Below are 22,594 nucleotides of genomic sequence, written 5' to 3'. Positions count from 1 at the left end.
ATCTGTATTTTATGCATATGAATTTTGTCCTGGGCTCAACCAAGGTCTTTGCTCAGTTCTTGGCTCTTACTGTTGCTCATGTTAAATATGTGTGGGTATGTGGTCCCTACGGCCACACCACCCTGAACACGCCCGATCTCGTCTGATCTTGGAAGCTAAGCAGGGTCAGGCCTGGTTAGTATTTGGTATATGTATATATGTGTATATATATATATATATATATATATGTATGAATGTATGTATCGCTTCTTATCCTTACCGTAAGGGCAGAGGAGGATCTGTTATCCGTCTTGTCTCATACCTACATATTTTAAAAGAAGCATCCTGCGATTGGAGGCTGGACTCTCCTGATGCGGTTGTTTGGTACAATAACTCCGCTTTACATGGGTACCTGTGTATGTGTAGGTATGTGTAATGTGTGTATGTGTATATATGTATATATATATATCTATGTATATGTATATTAATAAAACGTGTTGGGAATTGTATAGGTGTGTCTATACTTCCACAATCATTAGGTTTACCTATAAGTCCATGGATGGGAAGCCGCCTGGGATTACCAGAAACTGTAGGCGATATCCATATATGATGTCCACACATGTATATAATGGAGCAAACTTGTGGCATTCTAAGAATGCATCAGATATGCTGTATATATGCTAATCTCCTGGGCAGGAGTCTTGACAGGTAAGCTTCCTTGGTTGGTACTAACAGATTGCCTTCTCATGCAACTATGTTTGTCCAGGTGTGCGTGTGTATATGTATAATATATATTCACATTCCTTGTATGAATATTTCCTAATAATGGGAAAACCTGTTTTAACCCTAACTGGGGGTATCACTATAGCCTAATGCAATGTCTATGTACAGGTACCTTCTCAGTATAGGTTCCAGTACTCAATATTATCTCAATAAAATGAGGCTATAAGTGTCCCTAGGTTCTCTTCCTATCAGTACATAGAGAATGCAGGTTCTATTCCATCCTCAGGACCTAATTGTTTAAATGACAACAGACTGCAGTTACTGCTCCTGTCCCTGAAGGCCTACGGCCACCCGCCGAAAAGGCAGGGTCAGGCCTGGCTTGATTAGATTGGTGAGTATCAGGTAAATCCTTGGCCCTGGTGTTCACTTTTGAATCCCTCTCGTTGTGAACACTATAACTTTCAAGGGTCACTGGTGGGGATCCATCATCAAATATTTAATATTCTGTGTGTATCTTGACATATTCAAGGTCTTACTTAAATCCGCCTGTTAACTAATACGCACTTCACCATTATAAGTGATAATGTACTGATACACTAGCAGACTGTATTTGGAGTATATGTATAAACTCTAGATGTCTACTCATCCCTACTGTTACATGCTCAGGTATAGAGTCCTGTTGTACAACCTTCTTGTCTCCTAACAATTTGCTAGTTTTCTACAGTGTTTTCCCAGACAACATCGCCAGACTGAAGTCTGTGCTGTAGAGCATTGGTTCTTAGCCCACTGAACTACTCTCTATACCTGACGTGACGGGTTGCTGTGAGATGGAAAAGGTTAGTGACCTACATCTCGTCTAGAGGGCTTCTGGTTGCTCACAGGTAAGCGGTACCTCACTAATGCCTCGGCAGATGCTCCAATTTCATGCAACCTGACATTACAAGTCTCCCTTCCGCACCCTAGCTGCCGTCCTAGCAGCCATCCGCTCTCGTAATCAGTTGGCTCTACTACACTTTAGAGCTTTCCTGGTGTGTGGGTGCATAGTTCCAACATTGAGAGTGCTCGCTTCTGCAGCACATATACTAAAAATTGAAACGCAAGGATGACACGCAAATTCGTGAAGCATTCCATATTTAATTATCACTTTCTTCTACTAGACTCTGTTGGGGTGATAAAGGACTGTATCTATGGGCTACGGCACATCTTTACATTAAAGTGTGACAGTCATTATGTTCTGCGCTGGGAGCCTGATTCCTGTTCAGTATCTGTGGATATTTTCATCACACTGACAGGTTCCTGATGTGTACCTTTATGGTTGTCCTAGCCTTGTTGTACGGGATGCTTCCCTATATTGGTAGCTCTCCTTGGGTGGCTGTTGCATCCGTGCTCTTTAACTGCCAGGGTATCCGAGTTGTTTTCATACTATGTTCGGACCAGCAGTTTGTACTGACTACGCACTTCCATCATGATGGACATGTCTGTTGTTTGGGGTTGTTGCTATGGTTTTCTTTTTAGGCCGGCACAGGGGGTGTGCCGTAAAGTCCCCGTATGGGGCGCCCAATACACGAGTTTGAGACCCGCCCCAAGCGGTAGTGACACACTGCCAGTAGTCTGCTATGGGGAATTATAGCTGCAGGGTTTCAGTTGCTGTTTGATCCCTCTGTTTCAGAGTGGTTGTACTGCGGTCTGACCCTCTGAAAGGAATTGTGGTTTCAATTCTTTCACAGCCGCCTCTGCATCATACCCAGCGGGATCTCCATTGTTGAGAACTTCTATGGTTTAACCCCTTCCGCTGGTTGTCAACCTGGTAGTACTTGGGCCTCGGCGATTGTTCGGTCTTGACTTTTGCCTCGTTGTATACTCCTTATTAGGAGTCTGTGGACAGGATCAGCTCTGTATCTGTAGATTGGTATTATATACGTATATCTATATGAATTCTGTCCAGCAGTGCTGGGTTGCTACTGTCTGCGAATTATACAGCTTCCTATGTTCGACTCTAGTTTGGCCTGGGTCTGTTTTCAGCTGAGCTTACATTAGCCGTTATTACGTTCGAATTACGCCGTAAGTTGTGGAATTCTTCCGCTGTTTAGCAGGGAGTTGTGATTGTCTCCTCTGCGACTCTTGATTCTCAGCTCTTGCCTTTCCATTGGGCCTACAGTTCTTGGCGCTCCTGGTTTTCGGGTTTGCCAAAGGGTCGGCGAGTTCTCCGCGCTTCCCACCCGGGAGGTTGGCTTTGGGACGTCCCCACTGTCTTGAACTCCAGTGTCCCCTAGTGGATGAAGGAGAAATCAGGATTTTGGTACTTACCGATAAATCCCTTTCTCCGATTCCACAGGGGACACTGGACGCCCGCCCAGCGCTGCGTACCTGCTGTGTTGTTTGGTTCGTTATATGGTTGTGTGACTGCATGTGTTCCCTGCAGTGAGTTCCTCTGTTCTCCTTCAGTTGGTATTGTTCCGTTCTGTGGTCCTCTCCTTCTCATTTTCCTATTGTCCTCCGTCTCCTCTCGGGCTCAGTTCTTAAACTGGGGCTGATGGGGCATAGAGGGGGAGGAGCCAGTCACACTTCTAAATTATTTAAAGTGCCAGGCTCTACTCTACCACCGTCTATACCCCACTGTCTTGAACTCCAGTGTCCCCTGTGGAATCGGAGAAAGGGATTTATCGGTAAGTACCAAAATCCTGATATATACTCTCTGGGCACTTAGAAAAGCAGGATACACTCTTTGCACATGAGAGCTGTCACTAACTAGACATTCTGGTGCCCTGTGTGAGAAAGGGCCTTGGTGCTCCCCATTCCCAGATGCAGCACTCACCTGGCCAATAAATTAAAATTATCTTAACTGTACCAAGTATATGGTATTGATGTAGCAGGTGACCAAATATACAATAATGTCTTCTAGTTTGCCATCATCTTATTTAAATGAAGACACATGATGATCCATTGTCTTCATTTAAATAAGATGATAGCAAACAGGGGCATAACTAGAACTTTGTGGACCCCATAGCAAAATCTTGTACCCCCCCCCTTTTTTTTAAACTCTTTGCACACTAAACAAGATTTAAAAATTGCAGAGGCACACCATCATTTTTTTTTAAAATAAATATATTATATAATAACAAATATCAACATATTTTAATGTATGTTGATATTTATTATTTCCATTAAAATGAGTATAAATAAATAATTTTTACTTACAAAAGATTATCAGTGGGAAATCTGTGCATGGTGACGTCTCATGAAGTCTCTTGTCCGAGGTCGGATGGATGACTGCGCACTGGCCCCCACAGTCCGCCGTAATAAAAATTTGTCCCCCACAGTAATTACACACACATTGGCTCCCACAGTAATAAAACAAACGCACTGGCCTCCAGTTATAAAACACATTAGCTCCCACAGTAATAAAAAATTGTCCCCCAAAGTAATTACACACACATTGGCCCACACAACGCACTGGCCTCCAGTTATAAAACACATTAGCTCCCACAGTAATTACACACACATTGGCCCCCACAGTAATAAAACAAACGCACTGGCCTCCAGTTATAAAACACACTAGCTCCCACAGTAATAAAAAATTGTCCCCTACAGAAATTGTCCCCCACAGTAATTACACACACATTGGCCCCCACAGTAATAAAACACATTAGTCCCCGCCGTAATAAAAATTTGTCCCCCACAGTAATTACACACACATTGGCCCCCACAGTAATAAAACAAACACACTGGCCTCCAGTTATAAAACACATTAGCTCCCACAGTAATAAAAAATTGTTCCCTACAGAAATTGTCCCCCACAGTAATTCCACACACATTGGCCCCCACAGTAATAAAACAAACACGCTGGTCTCCAGTTATAAGATACATTAGCTCAAGCAGTAATAAAAATTTGTCCCCCACAATAATTACACACATTGGCTCCCACAGTAATTACAACATAGGCAATAAAATAAATTTAAATACACTGGCCCCTACTTGTGAGTCAGTAGCTGTGAAGAAGCTCAGTTTTCGTCTCCCTCCCTCAGCGGTGGGAGTTTATGCAGTGGGACTGTCAGAGCCTGTATCTTTCTGTCAGGCAGGGAGCAGTGAGGAGCAAGGAGTAGTACTTATGGCAATGTGGCCTGCATGACCTATGAGTCATATATCACTAGCCGGGCCGCGCCTGGGCCACCCAGGAGAGCCTAGTGCTACCCGATATTGCGGTGATGATCTGAGGGCATTTCTGGCGACACATTTGAGAAACGTTCACGGCACACTAGGGTGCCACAGTGAGGGTGAAAAACACTGCAGTAGGGTCATGCCCAGACAGTGTCTGGGCCACCTGGAAGTGCCCAAATGCTCCCCAGGCAACAGCTGAGCATGGTGGGTAGTCTAAAGCAGTGGCCTTCCCCATCAGGGCCAGATTAAGACTTATGGAGGCCCCGGGCAACGGAATTGTGGGGGCCTCATCAATAAAATTGCCAGGGGGATTAGGGGAAGGGAGAGGGAGAAAGAGAGAGAGAGGGACGAAGTGAGATATATAGGGGTCTATTCAACGTCACTTAATTTTTGCAAAAGCAGAGGAAAATTAAAATTTTCACCTGCAATTGTAGAAATTAAGTTATCAAGAAGGTAAAACAGGAGATATCACAGTTATCTCCTACTTACCTTCCTCTCGCGGAATGGCCCGCTGTCCCCATACACTAGTATAACAGATATCTCCTACTTACCTTCCTCTCGCGGAATGGCCCGCTGTCCCCATACAGTAGTATAACAGATATCTCCTACTTACCTTCCTCTCGCGGAATGGCCCGCTGTCCCTATACACTAGTATCACAGATATCTCCTACTTACCTTCCTCTCCCGGAATGTCCCGCTGTCCCTATCCACTAGTATCACATATATCTCCTGCTTACCTTTCTCTCCCGGAATCGCCTGCTGTCCCCATACACTAGTATTTCTGGCAGAATTCATTAAGCTCCAAAAATACAATATTTTCAGAGCTTGAGTGCGGGAGCATTCGCCATCTTCAGATGGTGATTGCTCCCGCTTGGGGCTCACAACCCGTTCCTTCCCTATGAGAGGAGTCCCGGGTTGTGAAGAGTACCTGTAGGTCACGCATGCGCACTTGTCTCACTGCTCCGAAAGGAGCAGTGAAACACTTTGGGGAGACAGCTGATTTTCGTATTAGCTGTCTCCGCGTTGGAGCAATGATGAATTGCTCCGGCACTCGCGTAGAGTTGGGCAAGGCCGGATATACCGCTACGAAACCTAGGCGGCCGCCTAGGGCCTGGCGGGTCCCATGGCCGGGCCCCCCCCTGAAATCAGGCCCTAGAGAACCTGCTGTGCTGTCTGTGATATGATCTGTTGGTTCTAGCAGCACCAGCCGGGGGGAAGTTTCATGGCTCAGGACAAACATACTGGCAGTGTTGTTGTAGCAGCATGTCCGAGGCCCTGCCCCTGGGGGAGGAGGAGGCATAGTTGAAAGACCGTGCCTGCCCTATCATTAGGCAGGATGGGGATGCTGCCAGTGCTGAATGGTGGGCCGCGGTGAAGAGGGTGCCGCTGCGTCCGCAGTCAGTGACAGTGATTCACTGTCACTTACTTGGTCGTGCCGCTGTTAAGGAGGCAGGACCGCTAGAGCCTGGAGCTACTTGAAGAACCATGCAGGTCCGCAGTGTCCCGGGCAGGCAAGTTTTCCCGAGCTGGCAGGGAGGGGGGTCTATGCTGAGAGGGATCATTTGTGTGAGGGGAAAGGGTCTATATGCTAAGAGGGGTCAGTGAGGGCATGGGGTCTGTGCTGTGAGAGGGGTTGTCTGTGCTGTGAGGGGAGAGGGTCTATGCCGTAAGGGATCTGTGAGGGGAGAGGGTGGTCTGTGAGCGGAGGTGGAGTCTGTGCTGTGACGGAAAAGGGGTCTCTATTGAGGGGGGTCTGTGCTGTGAGGGGTGAGGGAAGAAAGGCACTGAGGGGTGAGGGTCTGTGCTGTGGGTGGAGGGTGGTCTGTGTGGGAGTTGGTTAGGTCTAAAATAAATTGGGCTGCAGGATCTCTGACCACAACAAAAGGGAGGAGCAAGGTTCAGAACATTCGGCCCAGAGTGTACCCCCTGAGGTCTAAATCCGGCTCTGTCGACAGGATTAGGGGACAGAGAGAGAGAGCAGTGGAGGGAGTGAGGAAGAGAGAGAGATTAAGAGGGCCTAAAGGAGTGTGTGCACGGCGCACACGCTCTCAGTAGCATACACTTACCTGTTGTAGACTTGTAGTATCACTACAAGCTTTTCTAAAAGGGGCGGAACCTTCATGGAATTAGGCCCCGCCCCCTCCTCACCCGCGAATCGCGGCATTAGTTCAAAGGGGGCGGGGCTTCTACAGTCGACCACAGTCATCAGGGTTGCTGCTGCATTGACTGGCTGCTGCTGTGCTGTGTGAAGCTGTCGGGAGGCGGGATGCGGGAGCCAGCCAGTGAGATTTTAGAGTGGCCAGGTTCCGGCTAATGTTTGCGGCATTGTGGGGGCCCCCAAAGTGTGGGGGCCCCCAAAGTGTGGGGGCCCCCAAAGTGTGGGGGCCCCTGGACGACCCCCCGTCCGCCCCGCTTATAATCCGGCCCTGGCAGCCATTGTTAGACACTGAATCTCTGCGGGGCGCATCTGTGTACGATCAGCGTGTCCCTTGTTCCCAGCGGTCCAATCCAAGTGTGGCTGGGTGCAGGGGGAGTGACGGGTCCTGGAGGCAGCCCAGGTCCCATACAGCACCCCTTGCACCTGCGGTAGTTATGCCACTGATGGCAAACAAGAAAACATCATTGTTTACTGGTCACATTCTACATTATTACTTTATACTTGGCACAGTAAGGATAATTTTAATATTAATATATTATCAGGTCATGTTGTAAACCAACTCAACCCCACTCCCCCTCCTCCAGAGGGTCTCTCTCTCCTATATGCAGTCAGCACTCAACTGGTCAATAATACTCTATGACCAGGCACAGACTGAGTGACTAACACTCAGGGCCGGATTAAGGTCTGTGGGGGACCCTCGGCAACAAACATGTGGGGGCCCCTATTAAATGTGACAAACTGGGGGTATGCGCAATGGGGACCTTATGCAGAGCCCCCAGTAGTGTCAGTGCCCACAGTGGTAGTGCCCTGTATGCAATACTCCCATTAGTAGTGCCCCCTGTAGTAATGCCCTCTGTATAAATGCCCCCAGTAGTAATACCCCTGTAGTTGTGCCCCAAATAGTAATGCCCCCCAGTAGTATTTGGGCATGTGCCCAATAGTAATGCCCCCTGTATAAATCCCCCAGTAGTAATACCCATGTAGTTGTGCCCCCAATAGTAATGCCCCCAGTAGTCATTCCCCCTTTAGTAGAGCCCTCTGTAGAAATGCCCCCAGTAGTAATGCCCCTCTATTAGTGCCCCCAATACTAATGCTTCCTCTCTAGTAGAGCCCCCAATAGTAATGCCCCCTGATTAATGCCCCCAGTAGTAATGCCACCAATAGTAATGCCTCCCCCCGAGTAATGCCCCCAGTAGTAATTCCCCCCCAGTAATGCCCTCCCCAGTAATGCCTCCCCCCTCCCCGAGTAATGCCCCAGTAGTAATGCTCCCCAGAGTAATGCCCCCCCGCCAGTAATGCCCCCAGTAGTAATGCCTCCCCCCTCCCCGAGTAATGCCCCAGGTGTAATGCTCCCCCCTGAGTAATGTCCCCTTTAGTAATGCCCCCCCGAGTAATGTCCCCTTTAGTAATGCCCCCCCGCCAGTAATGCCCCAGTAGTAATGCTCCCCCCCCCGAGTAATGTCCCCTGTAGTAATGCCCCCAGCCAGTAATGCCCCAGTAGGCCGCTTGCGCATACAAAAAAAAAATGAAGCTCATACTTGTCTTAAGCTAAGCCCCACGTCCGCTGCAATCCGCTCGGCTGCTTTTCTGCACTATGGCAGAGACGTCATGACGTCTCTGCAATAATGCTCTGCGTGAGCCGGAAGCTGGAGCTCACGTGAGCTCAAGCCTCTGACTCCGGTTGCCGCTGCGGGGAGGGAGCCAGGCGCCTGCTGGTTACACCGGGCGCCTGGTAAATGGAGCCTCCCTGCGGCGCCGGGTTTAGGTTGGCCGGAGGAGGCGGAACTGGTTCCGTCTCCTCCGGTACACTTTAACCCCAATGAGTGTGGGGGCCCCTGTCCTTTCGCCCCCCCCACAGTTAATCCGGCCCTGCTAACACTTGAGTTTGGAGTTGGACTGACACTGTCAGTGTAACTGGAGTACTGCCTAGACCAGACCCTGCCTGATGCCTTATTTGCATGCCTATATACAATGGCTCCTCACTCTTGCCAGTGCCACTGTGGGAGTGTGGAGAGGAGACATCGTAACGTGTCCCCTTCCCTACAGAGAGAACTCCGAGTGCTGGTGCAGGCTGGGGGAGGCGGAGCTGTGGAACATTGACAGACAGGAAGGGGCTTCTGTGAAGGAGCCTGGTGTACACCACTACTGATGTACTCAGCAGCCGGTGGCCCGGCAAATATAATTAGCGCCGGCACCGGCCGCACCACCCTAGTTACGGCTCTGTCGCATATATTCTGTTTTCTATCATATCCTGCAAATACAAATTATAATTTTGCATTTGTACAAATTCATGTTTTTTATTTTTTAGAATCTACCCCTCCTTTCATATGTAATACCCAGGTCCATCCATCAAATAAAAGAAAAAAAATCATTGACTATCATGTCCTGACAATAATGTATGTTTCCTTTAAAAAGATTATCCTCCATAATGAACCGTGTGATATCACACCGAATGAAGAAATGGCACTTACAGTATGCTGCACCCTCACATTCATTCCAGCGGTTAAACAACCCCTGGGCTGTGTACAACTGCACAACACTTACCAGACAAGACACTTTATACAAAGCAAAATACGCTCAGATATCTAAGTAATTACTATAGCAATGATTTAATTATACATTCTTCCTAAAGATCTAATATTTTATTGCGTACTGTGCAATTAGAAATTAGTTGCATAACAAAGAAAATTAGTTTATTATACTCTGCTCTGGAGTTTACAATCTGAAGAAAGAGAACAAGAGAAACACAAGATTGGAAGTATAATGTATGTAAAAAGTATTAATAACATATAATATATAATGTAAGAAAAGGTGTCTCTGAAAGACAAGTTTACAGCAACCATATAAAGGTGGAGAAGCTGGAGAGAATCTGCTGGAGTGTGGCATAGAGTTCATCAAGAAATATATCTATTGACACACTCACCCGCCCTGAGGCTAAATAATTCAGGTTGATTACTATATTTGGAATATTGTCTCTATCCAGTTTCCATAACTGAATATATTTAGACTTTTACAATCTATTTGTAAATCTGAATATATTTTGACTTTTACAATCTATTTGTAAATCTATTTGCATGGGGTTGGGCAGACATGTCTGCTAATGTAGCTTCTAGCTCTATATGTGTCCGCATAAAAGAAAATGCTTATAAACTTTTCTACCGATTGTACTATGTGCCATCAAGACTGCATAAAATGTTCCCTGATATTTCAAATTTGTGTTGGAGATGTGGTACTGATAGTGGAACTTTTTTACACACCTGGTGGTCCTGTACAAAACTTGTGTCTTTTTGGGAGGAAATTAGATCTCTCCTTCACACCTTGGTCGGGTTACATATCCCTTTTAATCCTCAATATTTTTTACTGCCCCTTCATGCCCCAGATGCCACTCATCACCAACACAAACTTATTAGACATGTTATTTCGGCTGCTACCTGTAGTATTGCAACAATGTGGAAAACATCTAAAGTCCCCACGATACATGAGATCATAACTAAGGTGAATTTAGGCATACTTACAGCTATACATATCCTGCAATTCCATCAAAACACCTACAACGCAACCTCAAATGCCTTTTTACCACCCTTTTAGCTGCAAGTGGAGATGCAACAGAGCTGTGTATGATTCAGTATCATCTGTACTTGAGTATGCTTGGCTCCAGAACATGTGCAATGCCTATGTTATGTCTAATAGCTGTAAATAATAATCTTTTTTTGTGTGCAGGCTCTCGTTTTGGAGTGGTGCAATACAGTCACCAAGGAGCAGTCCAAGCCATCAGAATGGATGATCACAGTATAGTCTCAAAAGCTACTTTCATTTCTAAGGTGAAATCAATGGAGTGGCTGGCTGGTGGAACCTGGACCCCCTCAGCTCTGAAGTACACCTATGAGAAGCTGATACTTCCAAACAGAAAGGCTGTAAGCAAAGTAGTTGCACTTGTAATCACAGATGGACGTTACGACCCTAAAGACATAGACAAGTTGGAGTCACTGTGTACTAGAGTGGAAGTATATGCAATTGGTATAGGGGATATATTTCACAACAGTGCAGAAAGAAAGACATTAGAGAAGATAGCCTGCAATGTTATTCACAGGGTAATGAATCTGAGTTTTTATGCTGAGCTAGCAGCCGAGGAGTTCCTGGAAAACGTGGAGGCCGTGATCTGCCAAGGTATGTCCGTGTCTGCACTTCATTTATATAGCACAACTCATATTCCAAATGGAAACAATGCATATGCCCAAAAATAAATGTCATTTAATATGTTTTTATAGAACCTGAGATTATTTGCCCAGATCAGATTTGCAAACAAGGTAAGAAATGATTTATGAGACTGTGGTTCTTAGAAATACATACTTCTTGGATTGTATGTGCAATCACAATTGATATAAATGTTATCTTTGCCTAAAATCTGTATTTATAATTCAGATAATTGTTGCTATGACACCTCTGCATGTTATATTGTGCTTTATGTTGTCTTTACCAACCAAGTTGGTGCTCAAAAGGTGCGTACACACTACATGATATGCTCCCTGAGTGATATCGTGTAGAGTGTCCCCGGCAGACTGTGCTCAATGTCGTTCATGACATTGAGCACAGCCGCTGAACGATATCATTAACGATATCGTTCAGCGCTGGGCTCTCTCCCCCATTCCCCAACATGCAGCAACCTGACGAGGTCGTCAGATTGTGCTGCATGTTCAGGCGATGGACAATGTCGGAAACGACCAACGGGAGTGCGTCGTTTCCGACATAAAAGGGCACGATTTGTGCACGATTACCGAGCGATTGCACGATTACAATGTCGTAATCGTGCAGTCGCTCAGTAATATCGCCCAGTGTGTACCGCCATTAGTGCTTTTCTGTGACTCTGCCATTTTTAAAGGCATATATTTATTAGGATCTTTTTTTTCTTACACTATTTCTATTACACTAATAACTATAATGAAACATACATACAAAGCATACCGTAGTAAACAAATTTATACAAATGCTTGAATGCTGGGTTGGAGACAGTGCTAAGGCTTTGCCTATACACATTTTAGTGAAGGTTCCCAAATGCTGAGTACTGAATAGACCTGTCATCCTTCTTATTTCTGTGTAAATCATAATTTCAACTTTACAACACTACAGATACATACCAACCAGCGGCGGCTCCTACCATTTTAGATGAGGGGGGCTCCCGCTGCTGAGAAGGAGTGGGTACACAAGTAACACTTTCCGTCTCCTAGCCAGGTCCCATCTCCTTCACAATGGAACCAACAGGCGCCAGGACTAGTGCATGCACACTAGCGGCGGGGAGCTGCACATGCGCATATCACCGGCTTCCAAAGGGCTGCATCTTCTGCAGCCCCTAGGAGCCAGGTAGGGCTGTCCAAAAAGCAGAGTAGTGGCTTCATACTGGAAGGCGCGCTCTGCTAATAGCAGCCCGGACTGGCAGTTCCAGGGGGAGAAGACACCGCCCCCTGAGACTGCCTGTTGTGCATGTGACTGGCAGATAGCGCTTCCAATGGGACGCCACTGCCAGTTACAGTGTAGCCAGTGCAGTCACGGACTGCAACTGGCTCACTGAGGTGGAGGAATTTATTGTGAGGGCTGCAGCCCCTAGGTAAATATCCACTACTGCTCCCAACTGTACCAATTTTAGGCCACAGCGTCCTACCAGGAGGAAAGATTGGGAGGGCACTCTCTCTCACCACTGCCCGCATGGCAGAGCAGCTGTGAATAGTTGCATTTGGCATCCAAGCAAGAAAGAAATGAGGCCCTCATTCAGAGGCGGTCGGAGGATGCAAGCGGTCGCTCAGAAACTGGGCGGCCGCTTGCATCCTGACCGGCCGCCTCTGTTTCGGTCGTTAGGCTGTGGGTTTACACCCACAGCTCTAACGACCGCTAGGGTGATGGTCGCGATGGTCATAGACCATAGCGACCATCGGGGCTTACGACGAGACCCTAGGGTAGGGTCTCACTTGTCGTAAGCCCCGCAGAGCTTCTGGCTCTGTCAGAGCCGGAAGCTCTCCTCTGACATCACTAGTGATGTCAGTGGGGCCTCCCCCAAACGGCAGGCATTCCCATGGGAATGCCTCCATTTGGGCTGCCACCCCCCCGGCCCGCCTTCCAAACGGGGCGAGCTGTCAATCAACATCGACAGCTCGCCCCCTTAGGACAGAGACCCACTACGACCGGCGCTGTCGGTCGTAGCGGGTCTCACGCATGCGCACGAAGGAGCCGGCTCCCTCGTGCGCATGCGCACTGGACAAACATCGAGGCGGCCGTAGACCGTACGTCCGCCTCTGAATGAAACCCTGAGAGCCTTGGAGCAGCTTAAGAAGTGCTGGGGACTCCTTCAGTGTGACAAAAAAACAGGGGCATGGCATGTGGCAACGCTGAAAATGTGACAAGCTGCAGGGCGTCGTGCCACGTGCTTAGTCAATGAGAGTGAGAGGCAGCACATGTATTTATTACATGCTATGCAAAAATCCAAATAAAATACTGTTATATACGAAGAATCTACACCAACTTTTGTAAAAAGAATAAACATGTTAATTGAAACATCAATATTGTCGACCAAAGGCATTTCAGCCAGGGATGACTATCTTCACAGGCAGCCTAGCACGCCTGACTGAAACATTCTTGCGCAACATATGACATAGGTGCAGTAAAATGCTTTTTTGATGTTTCAATGCACACGTTTTTTTCTCATTAAAAAAAAAGTTGGTGCAGATCCTTAAATAGTAATAAAATAGCAGATATACTTACCAATAATTCCATTTCCTAGAAGTGCTCCATGGTGCCATTACTCTGAGTTAGTAACCCATTGCCAGGATAGAGACAGGTGCTTCAAAAATTGACCGCACAAACAGCATAAACATCTATTGCATAGTAATTTGTGAATGTATTGAGGACCCTGCAGTTGCCCCGCAGATATCTTTTTTTAGACCACAAGGCTGACACAACCCATTGTCGAATGTGCCTAAAGAATTTCAGGTACTTTACACCCCTCCTTCTTTTAGATGACATCAATAAGCTCTTTGATTCATCTTGAGATGTTCTGTTTAGTTGGTCCAAGACCTTTCCTTGTTCCTGCTGGAAGAACAACCAGTTGTTCTTATTGTTAGGTCCCTGAAGGTGCATAGCGGATGTGAACAAGGAGGTTAGTGCACACGTTGACTTTCTCGCAAGCTCTGTCCCTGCAAGGGATTTTTAGTAAATCCCTGTGATATTGCATGAATTCGCAATGCGAATTCAGTCGGTAATATCACACTACAATCTGCATTCAATATGCGGATTGTAGTAAATAGAGCCCTTAGACAGATGAGCCATGCACAATAACTCACAGTTAAGAGACAGCATGTAGTAATTAAACATTTAACTACATATCAACAGTTCTATTTTCTGAAAATCCCTGACTCTTGCGAGGTAAATTGATAGTGTTCTTACAAAGTCCACTGTATACAACTTCTCTTCTCTCTCATTTTTTTTATTTGGTTGAGAGAAAATAAGACAATGTGATTTACTGATTTAAATCAATGAAGAAACAATTTTTTGTCAAAAGCTGGATTAGTTCTCAATACCCTTTTATCTGACAAGATTACAAATGGTTCTCTAGCCCACAGGCCTTGTAATTCTAGTTTAAGTGATTACAACTAAGAAAAATACTTTTAGCATGAATCCCTTCAAAGACTTCTTGCAAGAGCTGGATAGGAGATAACATTAAGCCATTCAGAATTAAGCTCAAGTCCCATGGAGCAACAAATAATTTAAGCTGGGGACAATTTTTTTACTGTTGTGTTTTTCATTATTATCTTATTTATTTGAAATTATTTTATTATTAGTAGTAGTATTATTGTTATCATTATTATATTTTTTTAAGCCACCTATTTGCCCAGAAGGAAATATTCGGGGGAATTGAAGTAGATGCGATTATCTTGCACCAGCACGTAATGGGGCAACTTGATATTACGATGGCATGTAAACGGCAGCAATGGCATCAGAACTCCCTCCTCCTGTCCTCGCGGCTTGGACTCGAGTCAGACTCGCACATTTTTTATCGCAACCCTATGGGTGCCGTAAGTGCAGTATATTGCAGGTGCAAGAAAATTGATTTCCCCTTCAAGCACACATTTGTACTTTCAAGGCTGATAATGCGAACTCTAAGAAAACCATCATGCAAGAATTGTAAAACCTGATTTATCTCAAATTTCGTAGGGCTGAAGTTAATTCCTGTCCAGGAAATAATGCCTTCCAGACCCTCTAATATGCTTGTGAGAGAACATGAATTACTTAAACAGAAAGCCCTTTTTGTATTAGCTATGTCCCCTTAATCGCAATGCCATCAAATTCAGAATTGCCAGACCTAGATGAATAAGTGGCCCCTGATACAACAGAATGGGATTTAAATGCTGGCGGATGCCCGAAATGATCAAGATCCCGACAGGGGCAGGTAAGTACCCTAACCTCCCCTGTCCCCCCCTAACCCTCCCTTAGTGGTGCCTAACCTCCCCCACTAGTTCCTAACCCTAACCTACCCTGGGGGTGCCTAACCCTAACCCCCCCTTACAGCTCCCTAAACCTAACCCTCCCGGGAGGGTGCCTATCCCTAGACTCTCCCCCTGGGGGTGCCTAACCCTAATTCCCCCCCCTAAACCTAACCCCGCTAGACTCCCTAATCCTAAAAGCGGGTAACGCTAAGGGCACCCCGGATTTACCGTTTTTCATGATGGTGTCCTCAGCGTTTTGGCGTCGGGATTATTATAGGCATCAGTATTTCGACGCCTATCATAAATCCCTAGCCGGCATTCCGCTGTCTGGATTGTGGCCGCCTGTCACATGACTGCATCCCGATATGACAGATCCAACCTAATCAGCAGCACCCAATGCTCCTCTATCACCATCTCGAGAGCAGTTGTGAACCATGCTCTTCTCGGGCACTTTGGTTGGATCACCACTATCTCTGCCTCATCCTCATGGTGCGAGCTATTAGAGGGACGGAGGTAAAAACAGCCTTGGTGAAAGTTCCACTTAAGGGAGAGATCATTCCTCTCCTGTTTTCTGGCATGAAGAGCAGTGAGACAGCTTTGAATTTAGGATATGTTGCCATGATGCTGTATCTATCTCTGGACAACAAAACCCCTTTAATATGTGAGATGTATTGTTTCTGGATTCAACTCCCATTGGGAAAACAATCTTCCAGCTGAGAAAATCTGCCACAAAATGTTCTTTGTCTGATACATGAAGAACTGAGAGAGAACACAGGTTTCTTCTCTAACCAATCCATATCTTTTGTTATCTCACCCATCAGGGACTCTTTTGGCACCATCTTGGGATTTAGGTAGGCTACTACTGCCACATTGTTGGTAAACAGACAAGTTCTTTTAAGGTACTCCTGAGTGATTTGCATTCCATACTGCTGTCATTTCTAGCTGATTTGAAGAGAATAGTTTCTCTTACAGAGTCCACAATCCTTGTATTGTAGTGGATGTTTTCCCCATCCTACTGCACTTGCATCTGTTGTTAGAATAAGATATTGTGGTTGTGAAAGAGAATTTGATTTCTTAGCTCCACCTTTCTCTACCAGAAGCCTTTGTGGACCATTTCAGCTGTAAAAAGAGGCACCATCTGCTAATGGAATAGTAGTTCTAGAGATTATTTCTGCCACTGACTGCAGCACCAAATAAAAAAATAAAACAACACATCTTCAACTGGATACATAGTCAGTTATAGGGCTCTATTAACTACAATCCGCATATTGAATGCGGATTGTAGTGTGATATTACCGAGTGAATTCGCAATGCGAATTCAGGCAATATCACAGGGATTTATTATAAATCCCTTGCAGGGACAGAGCTTGCGATAAAGCTCTGTTCCTGCGAATCCCATCCGCACTCTAGTCGCGGTATTTTCGGAAAAAATACCGCGACTAAGAGCCCGCGCATGCGCCGACCCATGGTCGCTGCTACCCCCCACCAACACTAAGCCCCGCCCCCCGCGATCGCGGACCCCCATGACCCCCCCCTCCCTTCATTACACTTACCTGCATCCTCCTGGCCTCCGGTGATCTTCTCCGGGCTTCCCGATCAGGTGATCTCCCATACTGCACTGGGGCCCGATCACCTGATGACCGGGCAGCAGTGCACTGTGGGAGACCAGCTGACCGGAGAGGAGCCATCACCGAAGGCCCGATCACCGGTCCCTGGAGTCAGGTAAGTAAAAAAAAAATGTTTCATTTTTTTTTTCTTTTTTTTTTACAGCAATCAGCTTGCGGTCTATTTAGACCACACAGCTGATTACTGGTACCGGCTCCCGCCTCTGCTCTCCCCGTTAGAGCAGAGTAGGAGCCCGGTAACCGGGGGAGACCCTGGATAACGCCACCTCCAGGTAGCGTTATTATCACAGGGCTTCCCCCGGTATTTTTTTACAATTTATTTTTAGTAACTATGGTCGGATCACATTTCCCATTACAATAATGGGAAATGCGATCTGCTTTACTAAAAATAAGTGATACTTAGGGGTTGGAGTAGAATTTTACTAATTCTACTCCAATTGCCCTATAGTAACTACAGGTGAAACTAAAATAATGTGAAAAGGGTGTGAAAACACCCTTTTTCACTTTATTTTAGTAAAAATAATGTTAATAAATAGAGCCCATAGTGAGGCTACTGACATTTGTCCAGACTCTGCCAAATCAGTTCCCTCTAATTTTATTTACTGCTTTAAAATAGACTTCTTTGAATTGGTCTTCAAACAACAGATACTTCAACTTAAGTGTGTGTGTATATATATATACATATATATATATATATATATGCATACAACGGAGAATCTTACCAGATTGAAACATTGAAGACGCTATTATGGGCCTGTGACCCTGTCTGTTTGATTTATTTTCTTCCGAGTGCTGCTGCTTCTCCGTTGTATGCATACATGATTTATTCTGAGGAGGAGTGCCAAGCCAGTGCTGGACATAGAGATAGATAGATATATATATATATATACATATATATATCTATATATATATATCTATCTCTCTATCTAACAGGTTGGGTACAAAATGTGGACAGTTCTAATGACAGCATTCATCTCCTCGGCTTAATAATGTCGACATTGATCATGTCAAGGCTCATCATTGTATGCAGTAACGGTCATATGACAGTCACTACTGGGTCAGAGCTCCGATCCTCCAGAATAAGTATTTCTCCCCTATCCCTAAACGTAATCCCTAACCTTCCCTCTAGTGCCTAACCTCCCCCCTGCAGCCTAACCCTAACATTCCTACCACAGCCTAAACCAAACCTTCCAACCGCAGCCTAACCCTAACCTCCACACCGCAGGTCCGCAGCCTAACCCTAACCTCCACACCGCAGCCTAACCCTAACCTCCACACCGCAGCCTAACCCGAACCTTCCCACAGCAGCCTAACCCGAACCTTCCCACCGCAGCCTAACCCTAACCTCCACACCGCAGGTCCGCAGCCTAACCCTAACCTTCACACCGCAGCCTAACCCTAACCTCCACACCGCAGCTTAACCCTAACCTCCACACCGCAGCCTAACCCGAACCTTCCCACAGCAGCCTAACCCGAACCTTCCCACCGCAGCCTAACCCTAACCTTCACACCGCAGCCTAACCCTAACCTTCACACCGCAGCCTAACCCTAACCTCCACACCGCAGGTCCGCAGCCTAACCCTAACCTTCACACCGCAGCCTAACCCTAACCTCCACACCACAGCCTAACCCTACCCTTCACACCGCAGCCTAACCCTAACCTCCCCCCGGCAGCCTAACCCGAACCTTCTCACCACAGCCTAACCCTAACCTTCCCACCGCAGCCTAACCGTAACCTTCACACCGCAGCCTAACCCTAACCTCCCCCTTGCAGCTTAACCCTAAACTTCCCATCACAACCTAACCCGAACCTTCACACCACATTTTCAGGAAGATGTACTAAGCCTTGGAGAAAGATAAAGTGGAGAGATATAAAGTTCCAACCAATGAGCTCCTAACTGTAATTTTACAGGCTGTGTTTGAAAAATGACAGGAGCTGATTGGTGGTACTTTATCTCTCTATACTTTGTCTCTTTCTAAGTCCTCGTACATCTACCCCTTCATCTGTCGAGATTCGGAGAATGTCATTCAGTTGCATGTCGACATTTTAACAGTGTCAAACTTTTTACTACATCCCATTTTTAACAAACTTAATATCTGAGGTCTGATTAGAAGCAATTACAGGATGTGCACAATCAACACAAAATACAGCATCCTGACCCATAAGGATAGCCTGTCACAAGCTGCAAACATAAATGCTTAGTAAGCTCCTTTCTTGTTCCAATCTTTACAGTCACATTGTAACAAACTATGCCAATTACTGGCCGATTATACTAGTTTTTGAAAAATCAATTCACAGCACTCTTAATAAGGGCTTACCTTGTGATTTGGACGCTGACTGTCTGTTTGGGGAGAGGCACAGAGGCCATTTCCATCACTGATACATTGGGTATACTTGCAGGGAAGACGGAGGGCAAAAGGCAGTCCTTTCCCAGTGTGCATTGGATGTAGTTAATTTACCGGCGGCCGCGATGCCGGCCATCGCATTCCCGTCATTAGAATCCCGACCCAGGAATAAAGATAGGCGTTGAAATACCGATGCCTATCTTTAGTCTGACAACGAAATCCCGACAGCCGGCATCCCGACCGAAAGTAACCGGGGCTTTCTAGCTGTTAGCAGCGGGAGGGGAAGGGTTAGGTTTAGGCACCCGCAGGGGAGATTTAGGGTTAGGCACACCCCCTGGGAGGGTTAGGCTAGGGGAAGGGGGGGTTAGGGTTAGGCATCCCCGGAGGAGAGGTTAGGGTTAGGCACCCCCCCAGGAGGGTTAGGTTTAGGGTGTGGGAAGGGGGGGTTAGGGTTAGGCACCCCTGGAAGGAGGTTAGGGTTAGGCACCACTAATACCCCTTTCAGACATACGACTCGGGAAATTTCCTCCTCAGACCCAGTAATTTCTCCTTTGTAAAATCCTGGGTATTTGGTCGAGACCCCCCTTTCACACTACAGCTTAGACCCGGGAAGTTCCCGGTAGACCCCTTTCAGACATAAGCAGGGTTTTTCAGTTGTTTACACTGGATGTCTGATAATAGCTGATGTTGTAGGTGCTTTTTTAAAGTGAGATGGCTAAGATTGCAGTGTGAATGTTTTAGGATCCTACGCTCCTGCAGCTTTCTCACCTCTCACTTCCTCTCTGATGGGACAGGGCCACAGCCTATTTAAGACATGTCAACCGCGATATGCTAGGGAACATCGGGGGATTAGCCAGGCAAGAGCCGGTGCCGCCATCTGTAAGGGGTCCCACAATTGGAGCCGGGATGACGTGCTGCGCTAGAGCCGAGCTCAGTGACCCCATAAACCCCTCCCCAGTGACCCGGAGCAGTGGAGAAGCCTCTTCCAGCCTCCCCGGCTCTGCCCCTCGCCATATCCAAGATGTCGGCGAAGAATAGGAGCTGCTGAAACACACGTACCGGCCAGACTTCAATGACGTCTCTGTCAGTCATGACAGTAGTGACCATCAGCCGGCCAATCAGAAGCTGCTTGGTGCAACCCGGGAGTAAATTCCCGGGTAGCACCATTCAGACATGAGCCGGGTAATTTCCTGGGACTTAAGTCCAGGGAAATTCCATGTCAATTGAAGGGTCGTCTACCCGGGAAGGTGTTCCCGGGTAGGTACCTTTCAGACATACATGGCAATCTGGGAATTTGGCTGAGGCAGGCCAAATTCCCGGGATTCTCGGTATGTCTGAAAGGGGTATAAGAGAGGGTTGAGGTTAGAGGGGGGAGTGGAGTAGGGTTAGGGTACTTACCTTACCTGTCAGCATCTCCCTTTCGGCTTCCGGCGTCGGGATATGAACCAGATGCTATTCAGCCACCGGGGCTTCATACCCATTCCGTGTGCATAGCCATTAATGATCCCTGTCATTGTGTAAGTGTGGGCTCTTGCTCAGTGGCTTGTTCTTTGAACAGGTACCACAGAATCATGTCCTACCTCTTATTGTCTGTGTTTTTTTGTTATTGTTGCTTTTTATCACATTTGCACTGTAGCATGCAACTAGCGATGTCCGGGGAGCCATCCGGCTATGGACTCCAGCTCCAGAATTGTTGGGCAATAGAATGTGAGGTAAGCCCCATGCAGCAAAAAACAACAAAATGTCCCTATTTTATCCTAGAAACAGGAAAAAAGACAAGGGGGAAAAGAAGAGCAAGACTATATACACCAGGTGGGGCAGGGTGGTCTATTTATGAAGTTACTGACTTTTCTGTCTCTGTCCTGGGAATGGGTAACTAACCCAGAGTAATGGCTGCCATGGAGGAAAAAGAAATACTAATATTTGGACTTTAAGGGTCTCATTCATCAATGAGTGAAAACCCGTTGCATATGATAATGGTGCTCCAGCCAATCAGCTCCCAACTGTCATCTGTTTGAAAAATGACAGTTGGGAGCTGATTGGCTGGAACACCATTTACCATGCACAACAAGTTTTATCACTTGTTGTGAATTATAAAATTTGTTGATAAATGAGGCCCTAAATTTGATGTAAGGTACCTCAGTTTTATTTAAATATTTTCTGGTCGAAATATTTTGGACCCTATGGTTTCTCTAGTGGAGCACCCCATATCTTTTATTTATCTGATTAGATGTGAGTCTATGGGCTAATTTAGCTTAGGACGGAATTGCAAAGCTGTACGCAGGCAGCTTTGCAATTTTGTCCTTGCTAATATGCAAATGCAGCAGGAGGTATATGACGCCTCCTGCTGCATTTGCAATCCCACACTGCGACCGAAGTCGCAGGCTAGTGGACAGTGCCCGGGCCGCCAGCCATTGAGTAAGCCTCAGCTTACTCAAGCTGGTCTGCCACTCCCAGAAAATGTTTCCGGGAACGCCGGCCGTTCCCGCCCCCCGCACCACCCCTTAAATGCCTCTGCCTGTCAATCAGGCAGACGTATAGAAGGGGCTGTGTGCGATTATGCAGGACGTACAGATTCCCAATAATCGAGAATCTGCGATCAGCCCCCATATTCCAAATTGTGGCCCTGGTAGTTCCTGATTAAAAAAACAACCTATAACTGGGTGCAGTGGACCGTATATTTGCAATGATTAATTCTGTTTTCTTTATTTCATGGTACCGTAGTTACACTTAAAAAGTTTGTTGTAAATATTGCATCACAATTTCCATAAGAAAACTGCATTAGTTTAATTTGAACATGGTGCCTGATAAAGGGAAACAGATATAGTAATATTTTCTAAATCATCCTAATGAAAATGCCAGCATAAAAGAAATAGGAAGATCATTACTGACACCTATAGGCTTGACAAGTTATAGCTGACAAAAATGCAAAGTGTTCAAGTTTGTCCTGCCATATAATCCTCATCATCACTGCTTACATGTAAAGTGCAAGCCAAATATCAGTTAGTCAGACTAACAAATCATGCAAAATACAGAACACATATACCAGGGGTGGCCAACTAGTCAGAGACAAAAAGCCCTAAAATATCTGTAGTCAAGGTAAAAAGCCGATAACGTCACAAGGCCACGCCCCA

At 46.3% G+C, this 22,594-nt stretch overlaps 1 protein-coding gene across 3 annotated transcripts in view; it reads left to right on the top strand.

Moving 5' to 3' along the window:
• Positions 1 to 22,594, top strand: part of LOC148511392 (collagen alpha-2(VI) chain-like) — a 313,628-nt gene that overhangs the window by 270,949 nt on the left and 20,085 nt on the right. For all 3 annotated transcript variants that reach the window (XM_088442276.1, XM_088442278.1, XM_088442277.1), the window contains 2 exons: positions 10,739 to 11,185; positions 11,287 to 11,325. In XM_088442276.1, coding sequence (XP_088298402.1) covers positions 10,739 to 11,185; positions 11,287 to 11,325 — 486 coding nt within the window. The remainder of the gene's footprint in view (positions 1 to 10,738; positions 11,186 to 11,286; positions 11,326 to 22,594) is intronic.

This window comes from Taudactylus pleione, unplaced genomic scaffold, assembly GCF_031769625.1.
Source record: "Taudactylus pleione unplaced genomic scaffold, aTauple2 ptg000309l, whole genome shotgun sequence".
Taxonomy (NCBI): Eukaryota; Metazoa; Chordata; class Amphibia; order Anura; family Myobatrachidae; genus Taudactylus; species Taudactylus pleione.
This window is presented reverse-complemented; position numbering and strand designations above follow the sequence as displayed.